At 38.4% G+C, this 25,678-nt stretch overlaps 2 protein-coding genes across 10 annotated transcripts in view; one reads left to right on the top strand and one right to left on the bottom strand.

Annotated features, from left to right (window-relative positions):
* APAF1 (apoptotic peptidase activating factor 1) overlaps nucleotides 1–3,072 on the bottom strand; it is a 78,111-nt gene extending 75,039 nt beyond the window's left edge. For 6 of the 8 annotated variants that reach the window (XM_029954462.1, XM_029954460.1, XM_029954456.1 and 3 more), the window contains exon 1: nucleotides 2,891–3,072. The gene's annotated coding sequence lies outside the window, so the exon portion shown is untranslated. Of the gene's footprint in view, nucleotides 1–2,447; nucleotides 2,541–2,615; nucleotides 2,709–2,890 lie in introns of those variants that run through there. The other 2 variants (XM_029954458.1, XM_029954457.1) reach the window with 2 other exon arrangements.
* A 108-nt stretch (nucleotides 3,073–3,180) lies between these two features.
* On the top strand, nucleotides 3,181–25,676 carry IKBIP (IKBKB interacting protein). 2 transcript variants are annotated; one of them, XM_029955217.1, is made up of 4 exons: nucleotides 3,181–3,281; nucleotides 3,508–3,694; nucleotides 11,223–11,340; nucleotides 24,410–25,676. In XM_029955217.1, the coding sequence occupies exons 2-4, from the start codon at nucleotides 3,519–3,521 to the stop codon at nucleotides 25,163–25,165; spliced, it is 1,050 nt and encodes a 349-aa protein (XP_029811077.1). In that variant the 5' UTR covers nucleotides 3,181–3,281; nucleotides 3,508–3,518; the 3' UTR covers nucleotides 25,166–25,676. The 2 variants fall into 2 exon arrangements, with proteins under 2 accessions (XP_029811077.1, XP_029811076.1); XM_029955216.1 differs by lacking the exon at nucleotides 24,410–25,676 and adding an exon at nucleotides 15,518–17,443.
* The last annotated feature ends 2 nt before the right edge of the window (nucleotides 25,677–25,678 follow it).

Here is a 25,678-nt window from a genome sequence, read left to right on the forward strand (position 1 = left end):
GCAATGAGGAAGAATGAAATATGGCCATTTGTAGCAAAGTGGATGGACCTTGAGGGTCTAATGCTAAGCGAAATAAGTCAGGCAGAGAAGGACAGAAACCATATGTTTGCACTCATAGGTCTAACAGGAGAACAGGAGAAACCTAATGGAGGACCAGGGGGAGGAGAAGAGGGCAAGAGTTGAAGAGAGAGAGGGACGCAAAACCTGTGAGACTATTGAATACTGAAAACGAACTGAGGGTTGAAGGGGAAGGGGGAGGGGGGAAAAGAGGTGGTGGTAATGGAGGAGGGCACTTGGGAAGAGCACTGGGTGTTGTATGGAAACCAATTTGACAATAAACTATTTAAAAAAAAAAAAAAAGAATCCAACTCTTGATTTAGGCTCAGGTCATGACCTCACAGCTTGTGAGTTCGAGCCCAGCCACCGCCTCCACGTTGACAACACAGATGCAGCTTGGGATTCTCTGTCTCCCTCTCTCTGCCCCTCCCCTGCTCTTTGTCTCAAAATAAATAAACATTTAAAAACAAAAAAAAAACCAAGATATATCTCCATGCACTGACATGTAAAAATGTTCACCACAAACTGATTTTAAAAATTGAAATATAATCCCCAAAATAGCACAAAATATGTATTGGTATCATATAAATACGTAGGGAGATGTTAGGAAGTCTATTCAACAAAGAAGACTTTGAGTTACTTCCTAGTAGCAAGATTTCGGGGTTTCCCCTTTTTCTTTTTTGTACTTTTCCATATAGTCTTAATTATCTCAAAACACATTATCATTTCTACAATTTAAAAAACTTCTTAAGGGGCACCTGGGTGGCTCAGGTAGTGGTCTTGCAGTTCGTGGGTTTCAGACACACACCAGGCTCTGTGCGGACAGCTCAGAGCCTAAAGCCTGCTTTGTATTCTGTCTCCCTCTCTCTCTGCCCTTCCCCCGCTCACACTCTGTCTCAAAAATAATAAAACATTTTTTAGAGCACTGGGTGTTATATGGAAACCAATTTGACAATAAACTATTAAAAAAATAAATGAGCCAAAAAAATAAATAAAACTTTAGGTCCAAAAAAATAAAATTAAAAAAAATAATAAAAAATAAAGTTAAAAAAAGCTTCTTATGATTTTTATAAACTGTGATCATACTGAAATCCTAATGTTTAGAAACTTGCCTTTATCAAACATAAGACTCAACAAAGTATTGTTGCTATTGAGCATTAGTTCTCACTCAAGGGGACTCTCAAGTCTTCATCTAAAACACATTTCTCGAATGCGAACTCCACTAAAGTTTTGGCTGTGCTAAATATGACAAAGCAACAGAAAATACTCTTTGGTGTCATTCCTTGGATTAAGAGGACACAAAAAAAAGAATTAATATTCTTTACAGTATAATATTCTAAGCTCCTACCAACTTTATTTCAAATACACCACAAATTTTCCATGGGCATAAAATCCAGACCAGAATGTTTGCAAGTTTTTAAAACATTAACAGAACTCTATCCAATATAGCACAGTGAGTGTCTAAATATATTTATTAATTTATTGATTCAATAAACATTTGACCTCCTATGTGCCAGACCCTGAAGTCTACAGAGATTAAATCCTATCCCTGAAAGAACTCATAATCTAGTGGGAGAGAAAAATTTAAAGAGATAATTAGAATGTGATGTCCTAAGGGTAAAAATACAGACAAGTACAAATTATCTGTGGTGCAGAGAAGAGGGATAATCATTAAGTGCCAACATTGACTATATACTTTTAAAGTCACAACTGTGGCACTTGCAACATAGGGAAATAGAGCACTTGCCTATACTTGTCAAGGTTCACCAAATGTCCAGTATTAGCATAAAACTGAACAATAATAGAAAAAGTCATGATTGGAATCAAGCTACGGTATTGTTTAAACACTAATAACATTTTATGATCTCAATTTAAAGACAAACGTCGCCTCCGGTGCCTGGGTGGCTTAGTTAAGCCCCGGACTCAGGGTTTCGCCTCAGTTCCTGATCTCATGGTTTGTTAGTTCGAGCCCTCATCCCAGAGCCTGCTTGGGATTCTCTCTCTCCCCCTCTCTCTCTGCACTCCCCTGTTCACTCACTCACTCTCTCTCAAAATAAGAAAACTGTAAAAAAAAAAAAAAATTAAACCTAATTTTTAGGTTATTTCTAATTGCTAAGCAAATAGACACCTGTGACAACCTGAAACTAATTTCGAACTTTACCCACCCCTATTAAGTATGTAAATTTTAAATACGTTTTTAAAGAAAGTAAACGGCAATTTCATCCAGGAAACCTGCAAGAGTTGGCTACTTCCTCTCAGTAATTTCTCTTCCTGGTACAGGAGCAGGATGATTACCAATGATTCCTCGCCCCAGAATTCTGCGTCCCTGAAATCGGCTACTGAAACTCCAAAGAACCCAGCGCCGGCAGAATAGCGAGGCGCAAACTTACCCAAACCTGGGCACCAAGGTCTTACTGGAAAGAGGAGCCCTGCGGGGAGACTGGCAAGTCAGGGTGGGGGTGGGGGTCTGGGGAATGTAAGCAACGGGGGGTTCCTAAAAGAAATGGGGGGCCCTGCGCGCAGCCCCGGGACAAGTCTGGGCCTCACAGGTGCCTCACCAGAGCCTCCGTAGCCCGGGCGCCTGAATAAATCCCCCCAGGGGACCTCTGACTGGCGGAGAGGCAGACGTCACCCCGCCCAGGGCGCCGAGGTGCGCCCGGGTCTGAGGACCGCCCCCGGTGTGGACCTCACCCCAGACACAAAGGGAGGAGGGCCACTCGGGCTGTCGCTCTCGCCCTTCAGCAGCAGCTGCACCTCGGTGGGAGCCCGCGCCCCTCCGGACGCCCCCGCGGCTTCAAGTCCTTGCGGGTCGCGGACGGCCCAGACTCCTCACCTTCCGCTCCCTCGCCCCTTCAGGCCAGAAATAAAGCATCAGCGTCCACTTGATAGCTCCTCCTCTTAGCCTCGGAACGGCGAAGCACTCAAAACCCTCTCGGCCCGCCCAGCCCGGACAGCGCGCGCCCGAGCACGCAAATAAATACACCCGGAGCGCCCTGGTGGGGACGCCTCCGCGCGCGCTCCCGCTACTGCTAGTGCCCGCGCGCGCCTAAGGCTGAGCCATCCGCCCCACCCCATGGCGGGGGCGTGGCTAAGCCACGGGGGCGCGCCACCCTCCGTCAACCGGAGACGCAGTCGGCGGCGCGCTCCACGTGGCGCGCGCGGCCCCGCCCCGCTCTCTTGCTGCACGGCGTATTGCGCGCGCCGGGAATCCGCGATTTTCTCAGGTTTGTCGCGTTAATGCTAAGGGAAAGGGAAATAGGGTCGTAAGGTGCCTCAGCTGGAGGAACTAGAGGGCGGGAGGCTGAGGACTCTCTGAAACTGGAGAACGGCCGGGAGAGGAGGAGATCGGTTTCTGGGCGGCGCTAAGTCCAGGAGGGGGCGCGGTCACCGCTGAGGCGTCCCGCTCACCGTGGGTGAAGAAGTTCCCTTCCCTGGATTTGTCGTCCTCAGGGCCTCCAGACATGTCAGAGGTGAAGAGCCGGAAAAAGTCGGGACCCAAGGGAGCCCCCTCGGAGCCGGCGAAGCGGAGCGAGGGCGGGAAGACCCCAGAGGCCCAGGGCGGTGGAGGCGGGGGCTGGGCGGATCCCCGGACCGGCGTGAGCCTGCTGTCGCTGGGGACGTGCCTGGGCCTGGCCTGGTAAGTGGACACGAGGCCGCCCGTGCCCTGGGTCCGGCCTCCCGCGGTCGCCCCGCTCTTCTCGGGACGCCGCGCGGATCAGCATCCCGCTGAGCTCCAAGCCTCAGACCCGCGGCTTCGCTTCCTCTGCCTCAACAAAAGGACAGCCCAACTTTATTTTTTCTTTTCTTTCACGTCTTTCAACTCAGTTTTCCTCTGTATTTATTAGTAGTGTGCCCCGGATCAGCTAGAGTTGAGGTCTGGGAAAGAGTCGGCCCTTTCTTAAGAGATGCGGATTTGGCCAAACTTTATTAGGCTCCTGCCACTCGTCGGAAGCGTTCCGTTCCTGTAACTCACCATTTCCTGTCCGCTGTACATTTGTCTTGGAAGCCGTTGCCCCACGTTCACCCCATAAATGCCTATTGACAGGGTTTGCAGCCGTTAAAGAAGTCATTATGATCTCAGGGCAACAAGCGGTTAATGGTAACAGAGTTTGGAGGATTTCTCATGTGATCGTTGTTCATGCGTTATGAATTTAAGGTGTATTCCTAAATTCCAGATTGAATTTTAGTACTGTGAAATGACGAAAGTGTCGCTCTGGTGTTCACCGAAAAAATGAACGTCTGTAGTTTTTAAACGAAGCAAATAGCCATCTATTGTTGTCATAGGAAAAATGTATAGAAATAACCATAAAACAAACTTATTAATTGTATTTTCCCCAGTCATTTTCTTTAGGAATAATCTATTTCATCTTAATAATAAAACTGATGCTTTAAATTAAAACTTCCCTCCACTTTTAACCGATTTTTAAAGTATTTAGAAGATAGTTATTCATCTTCAAGAGTAATAGAATTCTAGAAGGGAATGTTCTGGATGTCCTTTAGACCATTTTTGATGGTAGTAAATTTTGAATTACGCTCTACTGGTGACTGAGTGGAAGTTAATAAAAGATTTGTTACAATAAAGTGAATGTTATTGTGTTCTCTTAAAAAAAAAAAGACATTGTTCATCTTAGCAATATGGTATTTAGTTTATATAATATTTTGATTTTTATTTTAAAGAATAAATTTGTAAATGCTCTTATGTCTTAAAATGCATGACTTTTGGGGAGCCTGGGTGGCTCAGTCGGTTAGCATCGGACTTCAGCTCAGGTCCTGCTTTGCAGTCAGTGAGTTCCAGCCCCGCATTGGGCTCTGTGCTGGCAGCTCGAAGCTCAGAGCCTGGAGCTTGCTTCCGATTCTGTCTTCCTTTCTCTGTACTTCTCCCCCACTCACACTCTGTCTCTCTCTCTCTCTCTCTCTTTTTCAAAAATAATAAACATTAAAAAATGTTTTTAGTATAAATAAAATGCATGACTTTCTTTAGGTAAATAAGAACCTTTTTTACTCAGAAAGTTATTCAGTAATAGGCTAAGATATACAGATCTTTCTTGACTTAAGATGAGGTTACTTCCCAGTAAATTCATCATAAATTGAAACTACCATAGGACAAAAATACATTTAATACACCTCACCTACCGAGCATTATAGTTCAGCCGGGCCTGCCTTAAATGTGTTCAAAACACTTAACATTAGCAGATACTTGATCGGAATTATCTAACAAGCCTATTTCATAAGGAAGTATTGAATATCTTCTATAATTTACTGAATACTGAAAGTGAAAAAACAGTTGAAAGGGTACAGAATGGTTGTACGTGAATCAGTTGTATACTCTCTTGGTCACATGACAGACAGGGAGCTACTGCTGCCACTGTCTAGCGTCAGTAGAGGATCCTACCAAGTAGAGAATCGGGATCACATTGCTAGCCGGGGAAAAGGTCAAAATTCAAAGTACAGTTTCTATTGAATGCATATCACTTACATATCATCATAAAGTCAAAAAAATTTAAGTCAAACCATTTTAAGTTGGGGATCATCTGTACGTATTGCTTCTCTCTGGGACGTAATACAATTGGTTTTAGTTACTGAACCTATTCTCATTAATTATCCAACGACTCATATTCATATGAGATAAATTACATCATAACGTGCTCAGCTTTTCAATAATTTAATGTTCTGGGAAAACACTCTAACAAACCTATAAAGGGACAGTTGAAAGGTAGACACTTTAGTGCAGGAATTTACTGTTAGTGCTTACAATAGACACGAGTTACATTCAAAATTTTCACCAACCTCATTTTTCATCTTTTTTATGTTGTCTTTTGGTAGTGACGTTTTATCTGAAAGAAAGGATTATGCTTTAAATGTCTTGATTTTTAGGGGCGCCTGGGTGACTCAGTCAGTTGAATGTCCGACTTCGGCTCAGGTCATGATCTCACTGTTTGTGGGTTTGAGCCCCACATCAGATTCTGTGCTGACAGCTAGCTCAGAGCCTGGTGCCTGCCTTGGATTCTGTGTCTCCCTCTCTCTCTCTCCCACCCTTGTTCACTCTCTGTCTCTCAAAAATAAATTTAAAAATGTAAAAAAAAAATCTTTAATACCTTGATTTTTAAAAATGGAATATGGTTATGATTTTCCTCAACATGCAGTATTGTGCCTGAAAATGAAATACTGGATACTGACCCTAGTGGCCCTGGAACTCCCTTTCTTGTAGAAGGTCCATAATAACAGCTTCATTTGTTTATTTGCCTCTTTTTCATTATTAAGTTGAAACAAAGCCAGAAAAGCCATGTAAGTCCTCAATCAGCTATCTGTCACCATCTAAGATTACTAAAGTAGCTATGTAGAGTCAACACCCTAAGGAAACACTTTAGTGCTACAGGTCCCTGAATCTGTATGAGGTATCTGTAGACTGCAATGGATGATGAAGGAGTTGAATCCTTTTGTAAGCCCAACACTCAAGTAGCCAATTAACCTGGGTCCCTTTCTTCTTTATATTTTCCTATATGATAATGAGAAGAGGCCCAAAAACAGAATAAGAGTGTTCTCTTCCTTTAAGTGGTCTAATCCATCCATTCCATCTTTCGTTTGCTATAAACCCAAACCTGGTTTCAACGGTGAACAGGTACGGGACTTCCATCAAGTGTAAGCCTTTATACCACTACAGGCTTGTCTCTCGGATGAAAAGCACCCGCACAAAGCAGACTGAAAGAAAGCCAGCATATGAGAGAATAGCTGATGTATAATGTCCTAACTGCATAAATTTGAACCTATTTATTCTCTGTAACAATCCTATGAAATATTATTTCCACTTTACAAATGAGGAAACTATAACAAAGATAAATAAGTTGCCCAAGATGATTATACAGCTGGTAAGTGGCAGAGCCAAAGTTGCTCAGCTCCATATTTTTTTTTTTTGAGAGAGAGAGAGAGAGAGAAAGAGAGAGAGAGAGAGAGAGAGAGAGAGAGAATGTATGATTAGGGGAGGGGCAGAGGAGAGAGAGAATCTCAAGCAGGCTCTGCAGAGCCTGATATGGAGCTTGAACTCATGAACTATGAAATCATGACTTGATCCTCAAAAGTCAGACACTCAACTAACTGAGCCACTGAGCCAGCTAGGCACCCCTCAGCGCCGTACTCTTAACCAGTATAATATCCTGCCTCCCTCTGATACTAATCCTTAAGAAGAGGCCAACACCCTAGAAATAAAAATCTCTACTCCAGAACTATTTATCGTCCTTTTCTAACTAGAAGGTATAACCCGTGGTAGACCCTAACTCTCATCTAAACCAAGGAAGACTGGGAATAAGGGGGCCTTGAACTTCTGTTAGAATATGCCTCTGACTTGTAAAAAGGAAACAAAGCCCTTTGGATGCTACTCTGGATACCAATTTCAAAAACTTAGTTTTTCAGTATTGAAGCTGCTTTCTATCAGCGTTGACTTCTGGAAAATCATTCTTAATTTAAATGAGTTAACATGTATAATTCTTTTTTAATTTTTTATTTTAATTTATTTTTGAGAGACAGTGCAAGGGAGGAGAAGGGCAGATAGAGAGGGAGACAAGAATCTGAAGCAGGCTTCAGGCTCTGAGCTATCAACATAGAGCTCCATGCACAGCTCAAACTCAAACCGTGAGATTGTGACCTGAGACAGTAGGATGCTTAACTGACTGAACCACCCAGGAGCCCCTATAAATCATTTTAGAATAGGGCCTGGCACATAGAAGTGAAAAATAAAATAAATATATTTTAATTCACCATACAAACCACTCTTCACTTTTTTCATTACTAGCCCAAAGTCAACTTTATGCTTGTTTTTTCTTACGTGCATTATTATTCATATGTAGCAATGGTGAGTCTTTATTTATTTTTATTTGTTTTATTTTTTTAAGTTTATTTATTTTTGAGAGAGAGAGCGAGAGACAGTATGAGCAGTGGAGGGGCACAGAGAGGGAGATACAGAATCCAAAGCAGACTCCAATTTCTGAGCTGTTAGCACAGAGCCTGATGCAGGGCTTGTACTCACAGACTGTAAGATCATGACCTGAGCTGAAGTCAGATGCTTGACTGACTGAGCCACCCAGCCACCCCAGTGAGTCTTTTTTTTAATCTGTTGAAAAGCTAACCATGAAAAAAACTACAAATTATCATCAGAGATGATATTTGCATTAACATGACATAGTGTTCTTCAAGGTTTTGCTTAATATTTGAATTTTAAAGAGAAGTATAGAAATAGGCAGCATTAGAAGTTTTAATAAAATGACAAGTGCTATAATGTGCTAGATCAGCCTTCAAAAAAGTCTCTTATAATAACGATTTTATTCTAAATAAACACATGGATCTACAGGATAAATCAGTAACACTGGAGTAATGGATGATAATGCTAAGCTCTGAAATTAGACTTCTCTCTTTAGGATGTTTTCCATCCTTGGTCTCTTGTCTGATGATCTCAGATAAGCCTGTACTCTGAAAAGAATCTCTTAAAATCCAAGAATTGGAATTTGAAAATTAGAATGATGGCATTTTCTAATAACCAGAAATGTTATGTAAAAGTCATACTAGGGGGTGTCTGGGTGGCTCAGTTGGTTAAGCATCCGACTTCAGCTCAGGTCACAATCTCACAGTTCATGTGTTCGAGTCCCATGTTGGGCTCTGTGCTTACAGCTCAGAGCCTGGAGCCTGCTTCAGATTCTGTGTCTCCCTCTCTCTCTGTCCCTGCCCTGTTCGTTCTCTGTCACTCTCTGCCTCTCAAAAATAAATAAATGTTATAAAAAATTAAAAAGAAAAGTCATACTAGGGGGGGCGCCTGGGTGGCTCAGTTGGTTAAGTGTCTGACTTCAGCTCAGGTCATCTCATGGTCTGTGAATTAGAGCCCCATATCAGCTTTCTGCTGTTCGAGTCCACTTTGGATCCTCTGTCCCCTTCTCTCTACCCCCCCCCACCAAAATAAACATTTTAATAAGTAAATTAATAAAATATCATATTAGGGACTCTTGGATGGCTCCGTCAGTTGAGCAACCTACTCTTGATTTCAACTTAGGTCAGGATCTTATGGTTTCATGGGTTCCAGACCCAAGTCAGGCTCTGTGCTGACAACATGGAGCCTGCTTGGGATTCTTCCTCTCTACCCCTCCCCTGCTAGTGCTTTCTCTGTCTCTCTCAAGATAAATAAAAACTTTTTTTTTAATGTCTTTATTTTGAGAGACAGAGTGAGCTGGGGACCGGCAGAGAGAGAGAGGGAGACAGAATTCAAAGCAGGCTCCAGGCTCTGAGCTGTCAGCACAGAGCCCAACGTGGGGCTTGAACCCATGGACTGTGAGATCATGACTTAAGCCAAAGTCGGGCACTCAACTGACTGAACCACCCAGGCACCCCAATAAATAAACTTTTAAAAAATAAAAATAAAAGTCATATTAGCACATAGAAAAGTCAGTCTATGCTAATTATGTAACCTGGTCTTACTCAACTCACTGTTATCTCATGGGACAGAGATTAGCCATCATCAGAAGAAACTTAATCATCTAATATTGTAAACATTTGTTGAAAAAGCAAAAAATCCATTTTAGTTTTGGACAGTTTCATAGCAAGTTAGCCTAATAATGACACTTATGAGTTTAAAACATCACCTTAGCATTGATACACAAACCTCTCAAGTCTTTCACCTTTCCTTTGAGTTTGGGGATCTTTAAATATTTGTCTTTCAATGGAAGTCAATTTCATAAAACATTATCAATTAATAGTTCTCAGCTTGACTGAGTACTCAGATAATCTGGGGAGCCTTGAAGATTTCTGATATCCAAGTCACATCCTAAACCACATAAGTCAGAATTTCTATAGGGGGGATCCAGGCATGAGACTTTTTTAAAGCAGACAAGTGACTTCAATTGGTAGCAAGTTTTTGAACCACTAGTCTATGTTCTATGACTAAAGCACTCTCTTCATATGATTCTGCTCCGCTCCTTTTTGATGGCTCAATAAATAACACGAAGACTTTTAACTGCTGCTTTCTCTGAGCCCAAAGAATTGAGTCAAAGTAGATAAACCAAAATGGTATTACAGCCAAAGCATTTCTTTTGTGTTTGCTTATTTCAAGTCCTATACAAACAAAATTCTATTTGTTGTTTTTAAGATTTGGATAACTTATTTATGCTTCTACCCTTTGCTACCTACCAGATGAAGAATACAAACCAATTTTAAAATGGCATCTAAAGCATACCTATTTAAAATATAAAATAAAGGACATATATGTGACTCATACTGTTGAGTATAACTAATTGTAGATTATACACCCAGCATTGTGTTCTATCACCACTTTGACAATGACTCCTGTTTTCATAGTTTTGACTATTGTTATTTTGCAACTCTAATCATCTCTCTGTCCATTCCAGTTTTTTTCTTTTCTACATTTTAATTTTTTTTATGTTTTTTATTTATTTTTGAGAAATAGAGAGAGACAGTGTGAGCAGGGGAGGGTCAGAGAGAGAGGGAGACACAGAATCCGAAGCAGGCTCCAGGCTCTGAGCTGTCAACACAGAGCCCAGTGCGGGATTTGAATCCACAAACTGTGAGATCATGTCCTGAGCCGAAGCCGGTCACTTAACTGACAGAGCCACCCAGGTGCCCCTTCTTTTCTACATTTTAATTTAAAAATACCCTTTTTATAGAGGTGTCTGGGTGGCTCAGTCAGTTAAGCATCTGACTTCGACTAAGGTCATCATCTCATAGTTCTTGAGTTGGAGCCCCACATCGGGCTCTGTGCTGACAGCTCAGGGCCTGGAGACTGCTTCGGATTCTGTGTCAGCCTCTCTCTCTCTGCCCCTCCCCCTCTCATGCTCTGTCTCTCTCTGTCTCAAAAATAAATAAAACATTTAAAAAAAATTTTTTTTAATAAAAAAATAAAATTCAAACTTGGGGGACTGAGTGGCTCAGTTGGTTAAGCATACAACTCTTGGTTTCAGCTCAAGTCATGATCTCAGGGTTCATGGGATCAAGCCCCAAGTCGGGCTCTGTGCTGACAGCATGGAGCCTACTTCGGATTCTCTCTCACCCTCTCTCTCTGCCCCTCCCCCACTTGTGCACACGTTCTCTCAAATAAATAAATAAACTTTTTTAAAATTTCTAACTTAAATGGATATGAATTAGGAGGTAATGATTTTTTTTTTCTTTTCCAGGTTTGTATTTCAGCAGTCAGAAAAGTTTGCAAAGGTGGAAAGCCAATACCAGTTACTGAAAACAGAAACCAATAAGTTCCAAGGACTTCAAAGTAAAATCAGTTTAATTTCAGAAAAGGTAATTAATAATTGGCTTTTTGGGAAGATTTTCCCAATTTTCTTCCCTACTACCATCCTTCTACTCCAGTTATAACTTCCTTTTTCCTGCCTTTTAGACCATTACTTTCTTAACTCAATTTAGACTCAGATTATTTTGAAAGAAACGGGTTTTTTTTAATACAATAAATGTTAATATTTAAAAGGCCCAATAATCTCATATTGATGTGACTCCAACTTTCTATTTAAATATTAAGTGTTTAGAGCACTGAAAATATTATTTTTCTTTAGGAACAAAATTAGAATAGGAATGGCACTTTTTGGGCAAAGATCCATCAGGTTTTTTTTTTTCTTTACTTTCCAGCTGGTAGATTTATATACATATGCATATAAGAATGACTAAGATAAGAATAAATATTGATTTTGTAACCAAGTGAAGATTAAAATCCATGTGTATGTTGGGTTTCTTGAAGCTGCAAATGCAGATGCATTATTACTGGAATTCTTAGAAATGTGAGACAGATAAAAAATGTTTAACTACCATGCTTCTCAGGAGAGGTCAGCTGCAATCAATAAAGCATCATGCAGGACTTGTCTGGCTAACAGAAATCAAGCTATCATTGGTAAACATGCCTTCTTTGTTCATTTATTCATTCACTAAACCTTTACTCATGTTATAAGGTAGGCAAGGACTTGTGCTTGGTACCAAGGTGAACAAGGATTTACAAAAACAGACAAATGAAATAGAGAGTCTGAGTTCCTGTGGCCTCGCACACAGAATTAGTATATAATCCCCCAGAAGAGAAAAGCCATGGATGAAAATTATGCACCTCTCAGATATGCCACGGGATTCCATAGAGGGTGAGCTTAGGGGCCTTAGAAAGAAGCTGCATAGTCCTGCAAGAATGGGTATTTTGACATAAGGCTCGAGTTGGAATCTGATTGTCCTTGTTGGGGGCTATAAAATTATAAAAAATATATGAATAACATATTTAAAGAAAAAAATACAGAAAAATCATAGAAAAAGAGTCCCAAGAGATAGAAACTCCATATACTTAAAAGCTATTGAAAATAAATTTTGGAGACAGACTCCCTTTTTAGGTGAAAAATTTGGTGGCAAAAATGCTTTTTGAGGCAGATTTTTGAAATATCATCATGGGATCCAAGAAATATTCAGACTTTGCAAAGCTCTTTGCCTCCTAGTCTTCCCTAGGAGTAGTTCGACAAGAGCTGCCTTTTCACAAAGCTGGTCCTCAAGGCCAGCATAATTAGTAGGAGGGAAAACAAGTAGATGCGGGCTCTCATCACAGCTGTGTAACTTGGAAAAATCACTTTACCTTCTCTTGGCTTCTATTTCATCATTTATTAAATGAGAATAACAAGATTTTTATATGGATCAGATGTGATATATATTAAAACTTTTTGAAAACTTTAAACAGTTAGTAAATTTAAGATACTAAGCCCTTTTTTAAAAAAATATGAGAAAATCTGTTGGGATGTATTGACAGCCCCTAAATGCAAATTATTGTAGCATACTAATCACCACGTATTTTCAAATTAAATCTTGAGACCTTTACTATGGTGAAAAGTTGATCTTGTACTTGAGGCTACTGGGACATTGCGTCCAGATTACAATGATGATCTGATCTGGTAAACAGCCAAAATAGGAAATTACCTTAGATGAAGATAAGCTTACCTCTTCAAAATGCTGATATTAGGACAACTAACAATATTACTGATGTACAAATATTTCTCAGAATTGATTTTTAAAGGATCTTGTATTATAGCTACATGTGTACATTAAAAATAATTTTTTAAAGATTTTATTTTAGTTTTAAAGTTTATTTATTTTGAGAGGGAGAGAGCACGTGAACAGGGGAAGGGCAGGGAAAGAGGATCCCAAGGAGGCTGTGCACTGACAGCACAGAGTCCAGTGTGAGACTGGAGCCCACAAACTGTGATATCATGACCTGATCCAAAACCAATTAGATGCTCAACCAGCTGAGCCACCCAGTGCCCCTAGAGATTTTATTTTTAAGTAATGTCTATACATTATACTACACATTGAACTTATAACCCCGGGATCAAGAGTTGCTTGCTCTATTGACTGAACCAGCCAGGCACCCCTAAAAATAATTTTTAAACAATGTTCAGAGTGGTTTTATTATATTAGTACTGTTACATTGTTCCTAGCTATGACCTGGGATTGCTTCGGTCTTGACTGGGGTGGGCCTAGAAGGTTTATGAGCATTCTTCTTCCTAAGTCAGCAAACATGTTTTTTATACCATAAGATACGGGGGCTACAAAAAGGCATAAGACGTGGTCTCTTCCCCAAGGAATTTAGAAGCTTTCATATCTTCACCTGACTAAAAACATCAGTCTATTAAAGAGTCAGACCTCAGAGTCACTTCTAAGCCTTTCCTCATTTCAGACTGCCCATCTCTCCTAAAAGTACCCATTCTCCCAATGCTAATTCTGTCATGACACAAATCGTAATCTCTTATGAGTTTTTGTTGTTATTAATTTGCCTCCCTTACTGCTCTTTAAAGCAAACACTGTTTTTATCTCTATACCCCTAGTGCCTAATAATGGAACATAGAATAATCAAGAAATCTTTTTTATATTTTTTAAAGTTTATTTATTTATTTTTAGAGAGAGAGAGACAGCGTGAGCTGGGGAGGGGTAGAGAGAGGGAGAGAGAGAATCCCTAAGCACTGTCAGCGCAGCACCCAATGTGGGGCTCAAACTCACTAAACTGTGAGATCATGAGAGCCGAAACAAGAGTCTAACCTTAACCGACTGACCTGCCCAGGTACCCCAATAATCAATAAATCTTAATGGGACTCCAGAATGTGATGTAAAAGATCCAAAGTGCTGTCTCCTCTGTCATCAAGTCAGAACCAAATTATATATCTATATTTTCATATCTAGTGTGTAGAACAAGGTCTGGCACAGAGCAAACACTCAAAACTTCTTTAATCATGTGTCCTAAGTGCCAAACAGGTGTCAAGGACACAACATAATAGGTGCTCCAGGAGTTTGGGCCATCAGGGCTAGGGCTGTGGAGGACTGCTGCACAGAGGGGCGAAGATCTGGTCTGATCCTTGAAGGAAAGACAACTTAGCTAAGCAACAAGGAGGGAAGAATAGCATATAGAGATAAACTTAGGACCTTATCTTAGAAGCATTAGGAGACATTGTGGGGTTTCTAATGTTGTACCATGATGTGCATGGCAGTTTTTAAAAGCTTAATTTGGCTGTAGTGTGTAGGATGATTTAAAGAAGTAACTGGAAGCAGATATTAGATAATACTTCTAGAATATTTTCCTTGATCAGCGAAGTCTGGTTTGGGTGCCCCAGCTAAGTGTTTCCATAACTCTTCCTCTGCCATGACACAGGTAGACTTGGCTTTCTCCTCGATTAAACCAAGCTGCGTTAGAGCAGAACCACGTCTTCTATGGTATTATGTCTTCAACACAATGCTGCAATCATTTAATAAGTTAATGATCATTCTAGGCCTTCCTACAGTCTCCAGGGCTGTTATCTATATGTGAGTTTAGATTAAAAGAGGTCTCCACCCTGACCCTTCTATATCCCAGACACATATGAGGAGATGCCAGAAGCTTTAACACAATATACAGATACTTATTAGCAAAGATACTATTTGATGTGAGTTGTCTCACTAAACAAGATTTTTATTCATTTTTGCCTTTGTTAATCTATAAGATCTGATACTAGTCCCTTCTTTGTAAGAGGTCAGTTTTCAGGCATAAACTCTCCTAGAATCATATAATTTAAGAAACAACAAGTTTTATTAACTAGGTTACAGTTTCTAAAAAAGCCAAGTAACTCTAAAAATGACAAGGTTGTTCTCCATTGAAGTATGAAAAGAAGGAAATGTGATATACTTCAAGCTTCTTTGACATTATTTCTCTTTTGAATATCCTTCCGTGAAAATGCGCAAATATTTAGGTTTATAAATCCAGTTATATGTTTTTCTACCATAGTGCCAATCTATTACATTTATTTAAAACATGGTAAAACAACTACTAAGGTAGTTAATGTTTTTGTCATTATGCTTCTGATAGATCTCTTAGACATATTCAGAATTTGAACTGGGGGTGTGATTGTTAAAGTATGTTTCCCTAATACAAAAGTTATTAAGTAGCCTTGGGAATTGTTTTGTGTTATAAATGCAGCTTGATTCTACTGAAAGTATCCTGCAGGAAACAACATCATCCATGTCCTTGGTGACCCAGTTTGAGCAGGAAGTATCCAGCCTCCAAAGTATTATGCATGATATTCAAAATAGTGAAGAGTTGCTCACCCAAAAGATGCAAAGCCTTATTGAGAAATTCCAGAATGTTTCAGATTTCTGGAAAAGAAGCCTAGAAGAAATGAACGTTAATACAGACACTTTCAAATCAGAATCAAAACACATACATTCTCAAGTTACTGTCCAAATTAACTCAGCTGAACAAGAAATAAAATTGCTCACTGAAAGGCTAAAAGATTTGGAAGATAGCACACTAAGAAATATTAGAACAGTAAAAAGACAAGAAGAAGAGGATCTTCTGCGAGTAGAAGAGCAGCTTGGTTCTGATACAGAAGCAGTTGAAAAGTTAGAAGAGGAACAGCATGCTCTCTTTGCCAGAGATGAAGACCTGACTCATAAACTTTCCAGCTATGAACCCAAAGTTGAAGAATGCAAGACTCATTTGCCAGCAATTGAAAGTGCTGTTCATTCTGTTCTCAGGGTCTCTCAGGATCTGATAGGGACAGAAAAAAAAATAGAAGACTTGACTACTCAGATGTTTAATATGGAAGATGATATGCTGAAAGCAGTATCTGAAATAATGGAGATGCAGAAAACGCTTGAAGGAATTCAGTATGATAATAGCATATTAAAGATGCAAAATGAACTGGATGTTCTAAAAGGAAAAGTTCATGATTTTATGGTATATTCAAATACAAGAGAAAAAGGAACTTTAGAAGAATATAATATAGAAAATAAAGGAATTGATAGTGATTTTTAAATGCACTACATTTATTCTGATGACCATACTGTTATACATGAACTTTTGTGTTATTTTAATATGCCTCACTTTATCCTACATTACTGGCAAATAAGTGAGATACCCACACACTTGGATTATCCAGATAACCAAAGCTTACCCTTTTAAGCAATAAAATTTCTTTCATTTTAGCCATTTTAAATAGAAATATTTCCAAAATGATTTCTCCAGTTTTTAAAAGCCATATACGAAATATTTTTAAACATTTTCTAATAATGAGCATTACTATGAATTTCACCTATTATATTAGACTATTAGACCCAAATATATTAACATTGCTAGAAGCTATTGAGAAGAGTTTCCCTTCTCACTAAATGACCCTAGTTGGGTGTATTTTCAAACCTTATGTCTATTTCTTATACCTTTTTTGTCACCAAAAGATGCAACCCATTGGCCCAATATTAATATCAGGTTGGGTGGTAATGTGCCTGCCCTAACCAGTTCTGCATTCCCTTTGTAATTTACTGCAGGCCAAGATCTAGGCCACCAAGTTTATAGGGAATTTGTCCAAAATGAAAAATAAGATGCCCAAGGGGGAACTTAAGGTACTTTGTTATGAATTAATACGTACTTTTTGAAAACTATGGAGCCTGGGAAACAGTTTTACTTTTTATTAAGGTTCTAAAGTATGTTACAAATACTTGTAAGAATTTTTGAATAAGGGTAAACATGGGGGTGCCTGGCCGGCTCAGTCGATAGAGTATGCAACTCTTGATCTTAGGGTCATGACTTTGGACCCCACATTGGGCATAGGGATTACTTTAAATTTTTTTAATTAAAAAAAGTAAATATATTTTTATTGAAGGTTTTAACCTATGAATTAATTGTGTATGCTTTGAAGTATGGACTTTTGGAATACCTTTTTATACTTGGGCTTTTTTTTTTTAAGGTTCTATCTGTGTTACAGACTCTTGAGTTTGCTAGATACATGATCTCTAGATAACTTATTCTATCTATAATACACCTGTGGCCTATTTTAAAGAGGAAAAAACAACATAATGAGAAATTATGGTAACCATATGGTAATTAAACATGTCATTGTTGTAAAGAGCTCCAAAACTACCAACCCAAATTGTTTTACATAGTGATTTTATTTCATTCTAAGTCATACAATGGTGTCATAAGGAATAAGATGTGGACATACTTAGATGTGATTAAGGGAAGATCTAGTCGTATTTTTCCAATGATAATTGGAAATGTACAGGTTAGGAGGAACGCATAAGACTTTTCTTGATGAGTGATATATCAAAGTGTCCAGGTTTGGCATTGAAAACTGAGTCAATTACATATGGAAGGAAGTACTATTCTTATTTGTGTCTTCTTGCTAATAACCAACTGTAGTCCCAGTTTTATAATGTAATATCAGTGGAATTAAACAGTAAGAACTTGAGAAGGGCTCACTTTGACAGCACATATACTAAAGAACTTGAAGGGCACCTGGCTGGCTCACTTGGAAGAGCAAGTGACTATTAATCTTGGGATTGTGAGTTTGAGCCCCATGTTTGGTGTAAAGATTTTTTTAATAAATTAGAAACTAAATAAGTTAAAATGCATGTTCATATTTATCAAAAATAAACACAAAGTGCTTGAAGGCAGTAAATTATAAAAAGTAGTTGTGTTCAGGTGGTTTTATTATATAAATTGCACATTTTTTTGAAAAATCCCAAACAGGTCTATTTTGGGTTTAGGAGTTCCTATGGTAGTGGTAGACGGCCATGGGTCATAAAGATAAGCCTAAAAGAATGATACTATTAAAGGGCATAGCATTATTTTCTTGAATCTTAACATTAAATCCCTTGACTTTTGAATGTCTAACTTCTTGTCTATGTGCACTGACAAAATTGTTTTTGTTCGCTTTTATTTTAATGCTAATAAAATAGATTCTGAACTTCACTGGAACTTAGTTATTTCAACCTCCAACCTGACATGGTAGATGTGATCTCTTGTATTCTTCAATTTTATTTATTTATTTGGCCTGTCACCAGATTTGATGCATCAGTATTAACTTGTATATACCATAGCAGTGGTTACAGAAAATGAACGGAAACAAGGTGGCCACTCTATTCTGTAGTAACAGTTACACAGGCAACAAAAACTGCTGTTCTACAAGTATTTCATGAGAAAACTATTGTGTACATGTATATGCATATTATGTACATGTGTATATTTTCCTTTACTCAGAGTCTTTCCTATAAAAAAACTCAGAAAGATTTAGATGTACCTGATTTGTCTTCTTCTGTTTCGTTTTTTTTTTTTTAACTTTTATTTATTTTTGAGAGAAAGAGACAGCATGAGCAGGGGAGGGTCAGAGAGAAAAAGAGATACAGAATCTTTTTTTTTTTAATGTTTTATTTATTTTTGATACAAAGAGAGACAGAGCATGATAGGGGGAGGAGCAGAGAGAGAAGGAGACACAGAACCGGAAGCAGGCTCCAGGCTCTGAGCTAGCTGTCAGCACAGAGCCTGATGCGGGGCTAGAACCCACAAACGTGAGGTCTGACCTGAGCCGAAGTCGGAGGCTTAACCGACTGAGCCACCCAGGCACCCCGAGATGCAGAATCTTAAGCAGGCTCCAGGCTCTGAGCTAGCTGTGAGCACAGAGCCCGACACGGGGCTCAAACCCACAAACTGTGAGATCATGACCTGAGCCGAAGTCAGACACTTAACCGACTGAGCCACCCAGGCACCCCTCTTCTTCTGTTTCTTGCATTCATTTATATAACACAGATCCTTGAAATTTCAAACATTTCCCTGTGTATCAAATATTAAATTACACTGTTAGTCTTTCCTTTAAGGAAGATTACTGTATTCTAAAACACATTTTTGTGTCTTTGTAAATGATAATAAATTTTATCAATTAATATCTGATAGAGAGTCCTGGGTCCATTGTTTAAATTTAGTATAAATAAATCTCTTTTACAAAACAAACACCTAATTTTTTTAACTTTTGGATGCAAAGTTTAAAAATCTATTTATGGAATGCCTGGGTAGTCCAGTCAGTTAAACATCCAACTCTTGGTTTCAGCTCAAGTCATAATCTCATGGTTCGTGAATTCAAGCCTCATATGAGGCCCTGCTGACAGTGCAGAGCCTGCTTGGGGTTCTGTCTCTCCCGCTCTCTCTGCCCCTTTCTCACTTGTGTGTGCTGTCTCTCTCTCTCAAACTAAATAAATAAAATTTTAAAAATCTATTTATAGTATTTCCTTAAATTTTGCCTAATGATTAAATGCTGTTGACTAAGTGTACTTTTATATTTTATAATGAGAAATAAAAATGTTGAATTATTATCCATATGGTTTCATAGAAAACTAGTAAGATACAAAGTTAATGGTATTATTTTTAATCTTAACCTGATAACAGACCTTTGTATGAATCTATAATCTTGAGCCAAGATTAATATGTCATTAAAAATGATACTGCAAATTCACCAAACACATGGAAAAACTTATTTCTCTATATTCTTAATTCATATTTGCACAGTCAGCAAAAGCTCTGCAAATTTTCTCAGCATCTGTTTTGTTTTGTTTAGTTTTTATAGTTCAGCATTGATCTATTAATTTAATATTAATCAAAATGGTCCATCCCAGCTTTTATAACAAAGGAGAAAAGAACAAGCATTTTGAGCCTATTACGTGTCAAATGCTGCTAGGAAGTCTACATTCATCATCGTCCACAGTAACAGCTCTGTATATTGACTACCTAACGTGACCCATATCATCACTACGTTCCACTACAACTTTGCTAGCCCTGACACCCATTTCTAAAATGAGGAAATTGGGGCTTAGTAAGGTTAGGAAACTTGCAGTCACACTGCTAGGACTGTCCAACACCAGAGGCTACTGACCTCCCACAAAACAATGCAATCTGCTACTGTTCAATCGGGGGAGAAAATCACAAGAAATCTGCTATCAATAAAACTATCTTGGGAATTCAAAAAACTGTAATTCGGCCAAATATGTCTCTTCCATGTTGCCATTAAACAAGACTATAAGTCACACAAAAGTTCTAACTATGACCTAAAATTGTTTGGACCTTGGGCATAAGAAGGAACATACATGTTTAGACTAGAGTGGGGAAGTGAGGTGGAGAAAGAGCCTTAGACCAGAATCTTCCAATCTAGGCTCTGCCACTATCTGTGTGTTCTTGGGCACTTTATTTGGGGGTTCATTTTTTTAATTTGTAAAATGAGGGAATTGTATTGAAAAATCTCTTAGACCCCTTCTGGCTTTATGTGGTTTTAAATTTTAGAGATTGATAAAATTTCTAGGTATATGGAAACCAATTTGACAATAAACTATTATAAAAAAATTTTTTTCTAGGTCCTTTAGTTACAGTTCAAAGATCCTTTAGCAAAGTTTCTGGAAAACCATTTGGACCCAGATCATTCCCTCGAACCATGTGGCTCTACTTGCAGATTAAGACAATACCTAACAAACATTATAGGATAGCATCTAGCTTAGTACCTTGTATATGTGATGGGAATTTGGTAAATATTTAAATAACTGGCTGAATCTTTTGAGTTACTGGTAGACTTTCCAACTCTTCTGTCCATTCTAGGCAAATACTTTGAACAAGCCCTAAGTAATTTTTAAAATAATTTAGTGAAACAATTTCAAGACTATTCCTACGCTGTATTCAATTAATATTTTAGTAAAGATCAATAGAAGTTCATGATAAATTGCTTTTATAAGCTATCAAGTGAAACAGAGAGACTTACTAGCAGTTTCTTAATGATCTTATCCTTGTAAGAATAAAGTTCCGGGGCGAAAGGGTGGCTCATTGGGTTAAGCATTCAACTCTTGATTTTAGCTAGGTCGTGATCTCACAGGGTCCTGAGTTACAGCCCATGTGGAGCCCCCTCGCAGCCTCTTCCCTGACAGGGTGGAGACTGCTTGGAATTCTCTCTCCCCCCACTCCTCTCTCAAAAGTAAATAAGCATTTTAAAAAATAAAAAATAATAACAATTTAAAAAATAAAGTAAGCTCTTTCTGAGGGCTCTTCACTGGGTAATGCTGTTAGGCTACATTTATTCTACCAGACTAGATATATTAATAAATAATAACCTAAAAATGAAATAGAAGAAATAAGCCATCTTCTCCCTTCATCCTTTGGAGTCTCTGTTTCAGCAAATACACTTGCAAAACCTTTTAAAAATAAAACAGTGTTTTTGCAATCACTACTTGATTTCCTTCCGGTTTGTGGTTACTCTTTAATGTCACAGCAGTAATAACATTTTTACAATCTAATGTCTCCACCAAAAAACACTTTGGACCACCTCTCCCCACCATTAATTAACATAGCATAAACCTACTGAGGAGAAAATTCCTAAAATATATGAAATCAAACATATATGGTCAAAGAAGGGGAATCACTACTATGAGTTAACGATTCTGTTCCATTTCAGCTTATCATTTTTTTGCATCTCTCTGTTACTCGTTTTTTAAACTGCCATAAAAATAATATTCTGAACACAATAAATTTTTACTTGCATTAAATAAAACCAAGTTAGTGTTATCAAAACAATCTCAAAAGATTAGCTGAGTAATTCAGGTAAATGTAATTTTATAAAGGTGATTCATAAAAAAAATCAAATACACACTTATTTTGTAAATAAAACTCGATGTCTTTAGATTAAACTGTATATCTTATTTTGTAAACTTGCTTTTCAGCCTGAATGTCTCATTCCTTGTTTGTTGATTTTAGTTAATCTATTTATTCATATTTTCTTTCCCAAACTACAAACTCCTTAAAAGCAGAGACTGTTCTTTTTTTTTTAATTTTTTTATGTCTTTATTTTATTTTGAGAGAGAGAGAGAGAGAGAGAGACAGAGCATGAGCGGAGAAGGAGCAGAGAGAGGGGGAGACACAGAATCCAAAGCAGTCTCCAGGCTCTGAGTTGTCAGCACAAAGCCCAATGCAGGGCTTGAACCCATGAACCGCAAGATCATGACCTGATCCGAAGTCCGATGCTCAGCCGACTGAGCCACCCAGGCGCCCCTAAAAATTTTTTTTTAATTCAAGTATAATTAACATATGGTATTGTATTAGTTTCAGGTATACAATAATGATTCAACAATTCTGTACATTTCTCAGTGCACATCAGCATAAATATACTCCTAATCCCCTTCACCTATTTCATCTATCCCCCAACCCCTACCTCTCTGAACACCACGAGTTTATTCTCTATATTTAGGACTTTGGTTGTCTCTTTTTTTCTTTGTTTTGTTTCTTAAATTCCACATATGAGTGATATTTGTCTTTCTCTGACTTGTTTCACTTAACATGATATTCTCTAAATATATCCATATTGTTGCAAATGGAGGATCCAACTATTTTTTATTAGTAGTAGACAGCTATAGACAATCTCCACTTTAAAGCAATGCTTTCATAGAAAACAAGCTGACAGTTAAATGTGTGAAAGTCGTAAGAGTGACTTACACATTATAAAGGGGACTCCCAGGGCACCTGGATTGCTCAGTCAGTTAAACACTAGACTCTTGATTTCAGTTGAGATCATTATCTCACAATCCTGTGATTGAGCCAGCATCAGGCTCTCTGCTAGGTGTGGAGACTGCTTAAGATTCTCTCTCTCTCTCTCTGCTCCTCCCCAACTCACACATGTGAACTCATGTGCATGTGCATGTGCTCTCTCAATAAAATTTAAAAATAATGGGGACTCCCTCTTTCAATGTAATCACATTGTACATCTGTCTTTGGACAAAGACTTTGACAATATATTTTACATATGTCCTTTAATTTTTTCCTTCATAGCTACGTACAAAATCCAGTCTTCATTTAATCTTCTGATTGAAGTTTACTAGTTTCACAGATAGAAAATTCCTATCTGTTTTAATTTTCAGTTTTGTATTATGAGACTATATCTTATAAATATACTATGATCCTCTAATCCACACTTTAATTTTCCCTTTCCCTCTTAATTTTATTAACTGATGACACAATGCAGTAAAATTTCAAATATTCAAAAACAGCAAAATATTCAACTTCTCCAACACTGCCATATAAACACACACACACACACACACACACACACACACTCACATATGCACCTAAACATCACCACCAACAATGGAAATAACAACTTGAAATACTGCCAAGTAGTTATGTGGCTCAAAATGTTCATCAACTAGGGGGTGGGATGGGGCAGGGGAAAAAAATGTTCATCAACTAATGTATCTAAGTTAAAGCAAAATGACAATTTATAGATAATCAGTATTACAATGGACAGTGGGGAAGGAGAGTGGCATGGAAATATACAAAAGTTGAGAATGACTTGTACTTGAAATCATAGGATTTTAGAAATTTGGAGATGGTTTTTTTATTCACTGGTTGTTTGCGTTTTACATATCTGTCCTCTACCAAACTGAGTTGAGGTCACAACCCAAGCTGTACTCATCTTTATGTCCCTCACACATGGTATGCCTAACATCCTAGGAATTTAAGAATTAGTTAATTAAATTATTCATGGATAGATACCCCAGAAAATTATTCATGAAAGTAATATGAGAGGGGTGCCTGGTTGTCTCAGTCAGTAGAGTACGTGATTTGCTCTCTGGGTTATAAATTCCAGCCCTATGTTGGCTGTGGAGATTACTTAAAAATTAAATCTTTAAACATAATAGGACAATAAGGATATGCATATGGAGTCTTGGCCATTGGTCCCTTCATTCTAGCACTTGAAATAGCTACAAACTTATGTTTCAAAAATTATGGGGGAGCCTGGAGGGCTCAGTCAGTTAAGCATCTGACTTCAGCTCAGCTCATGCTCTCACAGTTGGTAAGTTCAAGCCCCGCGTTGGGCTCTGTGCTGAGCATGGAGCCTGCTTTGAACTCTGTGTCTCCTTCTCTGTCTCTGCCCATCCTCAGCTCACACTCTATGTCTCTCAAAAATGAACAAACATTAAGAAATAAAAATAAGTACCACAGAAAATTCAAGCTAAATTTTAAATATTAAGCTTTTAATCAAGTTAATTACTGTGGTGTTCTATTTTCTTATAGTGGCAGAAGTCTGAAGCTATCGTGGAACAGTGGAAGTCATTTCAAATAATTGCCCATCTAAAGCGTCTACAGGAGGAAATTTCTGAAGTGAAAACTTGGTCCAACAGGATGACTGAAAAACAAAATACGCTGAACAACAATTTGACAACTCTTTCTCAAGATGTAACAAAAGTAGACCAAAGCACAACTTCCTTAGCAAAAGATGTTGGTCTCAAGCTTACAGCTGTAAAAACAGATATAAGACGTATTTCAGGTTTAGTAACTGATGTAACATCATTGACAGATTCTGTGCAAGAATTAGAAGATAAAATAGAGAAAGTAGAAAAAGATACAGTAAAAAACATAGGTGATCTTCTTTCAAGTAGCATTGATCGAACAGCAATGCTCCGGAAGACGGCATCTGAAAATTCCCAAAAAATTAATTCTGTTAAGAAGACACTTTCAGAGCTAAAGAATGATTTCAACAAGCACACAGACAGGTTTTTAAGCTTAGAAAGTGACAGAGCTAAAGTTATGAAGACTGTGACTTTTGCAAATGATCTAAAACCAAAGGTATATAATCTAAAGAAGGACTTCTCCCGTTTGGAACCATTGGTAAATGACTTAACACTACGCATTGGAAGATTGGTTACTGACTTACTACAACGAGAGAAAGAAATTGCTTTCTTAAATGAAAAAATATCGAATTTAACAATAGTCCGAGCTGAGATTAAGGATATGAAAGATGAAATAACACACATTTCAGATATGGATTAGTTTCAAATTATTTAGATTAAACTGAAAGAAGGTTTTTAATAACATGACCTCTGTCATGTTATGAAAAGACTGATGACTCAAAATAATGAAATTTTGGAGCAAATGTCATTTTGTATTTGATTTGTGAAACTCAATAAACGAAGCCTCGTTTAAGTGGAGTTGAGAGACCAGAAGGGGGAGATGTCACGCCATACCAGTCCTTGCAGCCCTTTGCCAACCAGGAAGAAACCTGTGCTTGGCCACCCCAGCAGGAGGAAGTAACATTATCTCCTTGAGGCAGCACAGCCCAGCCAGTGAGAGACTTCACAACTCAACCAATGAGAAACCACACTTTTAACTCCCAGTTACTCCAATGGACTATTTATTTATAACAACTCCTCCCAACGGCCCCGCTTCCTTTATAAAAACCAGTCCTCTCCTTTGCTCTGGGCTTGCCTATGGTTTTGCTATAGCTTGCACGTCCCAAATCACAATTCTGTTATTCCTGAATAAACCCATTTTGCTGGTGAAATA

This window comes from Suricata suricatta, chromosome 10 (genome assembly GCF_006229205.1).
Source record: "Suricata suricatta isolate VVHF042 chromosome 10, meerkat_22Aug2017_6uvM2_HiC, whole genome shotgun sequence".
In the NCBI taxonomy this organism is placed as follows: domain Eukaryota; kingdom Metazoa; phylum Chordata; class Mammalia; order Carnivora; family Herpestidae; genus Suricata; species Suricata suricatta.

Excerpts from the sequence above, each read along its gene's own strand:
- IKBIP (XM_029955216.1), top strand. The coding sequence starts at position 3,519 with ATGTCAGAGGTGAAGAGCCGGAAAAAGTCGGGACCCAAGGGAGCCCCC. Across the intron at positions 3,695-11,222 it reads ACGTGCCTGGGCCTGGCCTG|GTTTGTATTTCAGCAGTCAG; the intron begins GTAAGTGGACAC and ends TTTCTTTTCCAG. Across the intron at positions 11,341-15,517 it reads TCAGTTTAATTTCAGAAAAG|CTTGATTCTACTGAAAGTAT; the intron begins GTAATTAATAAT and ends TTATAAATGCAG.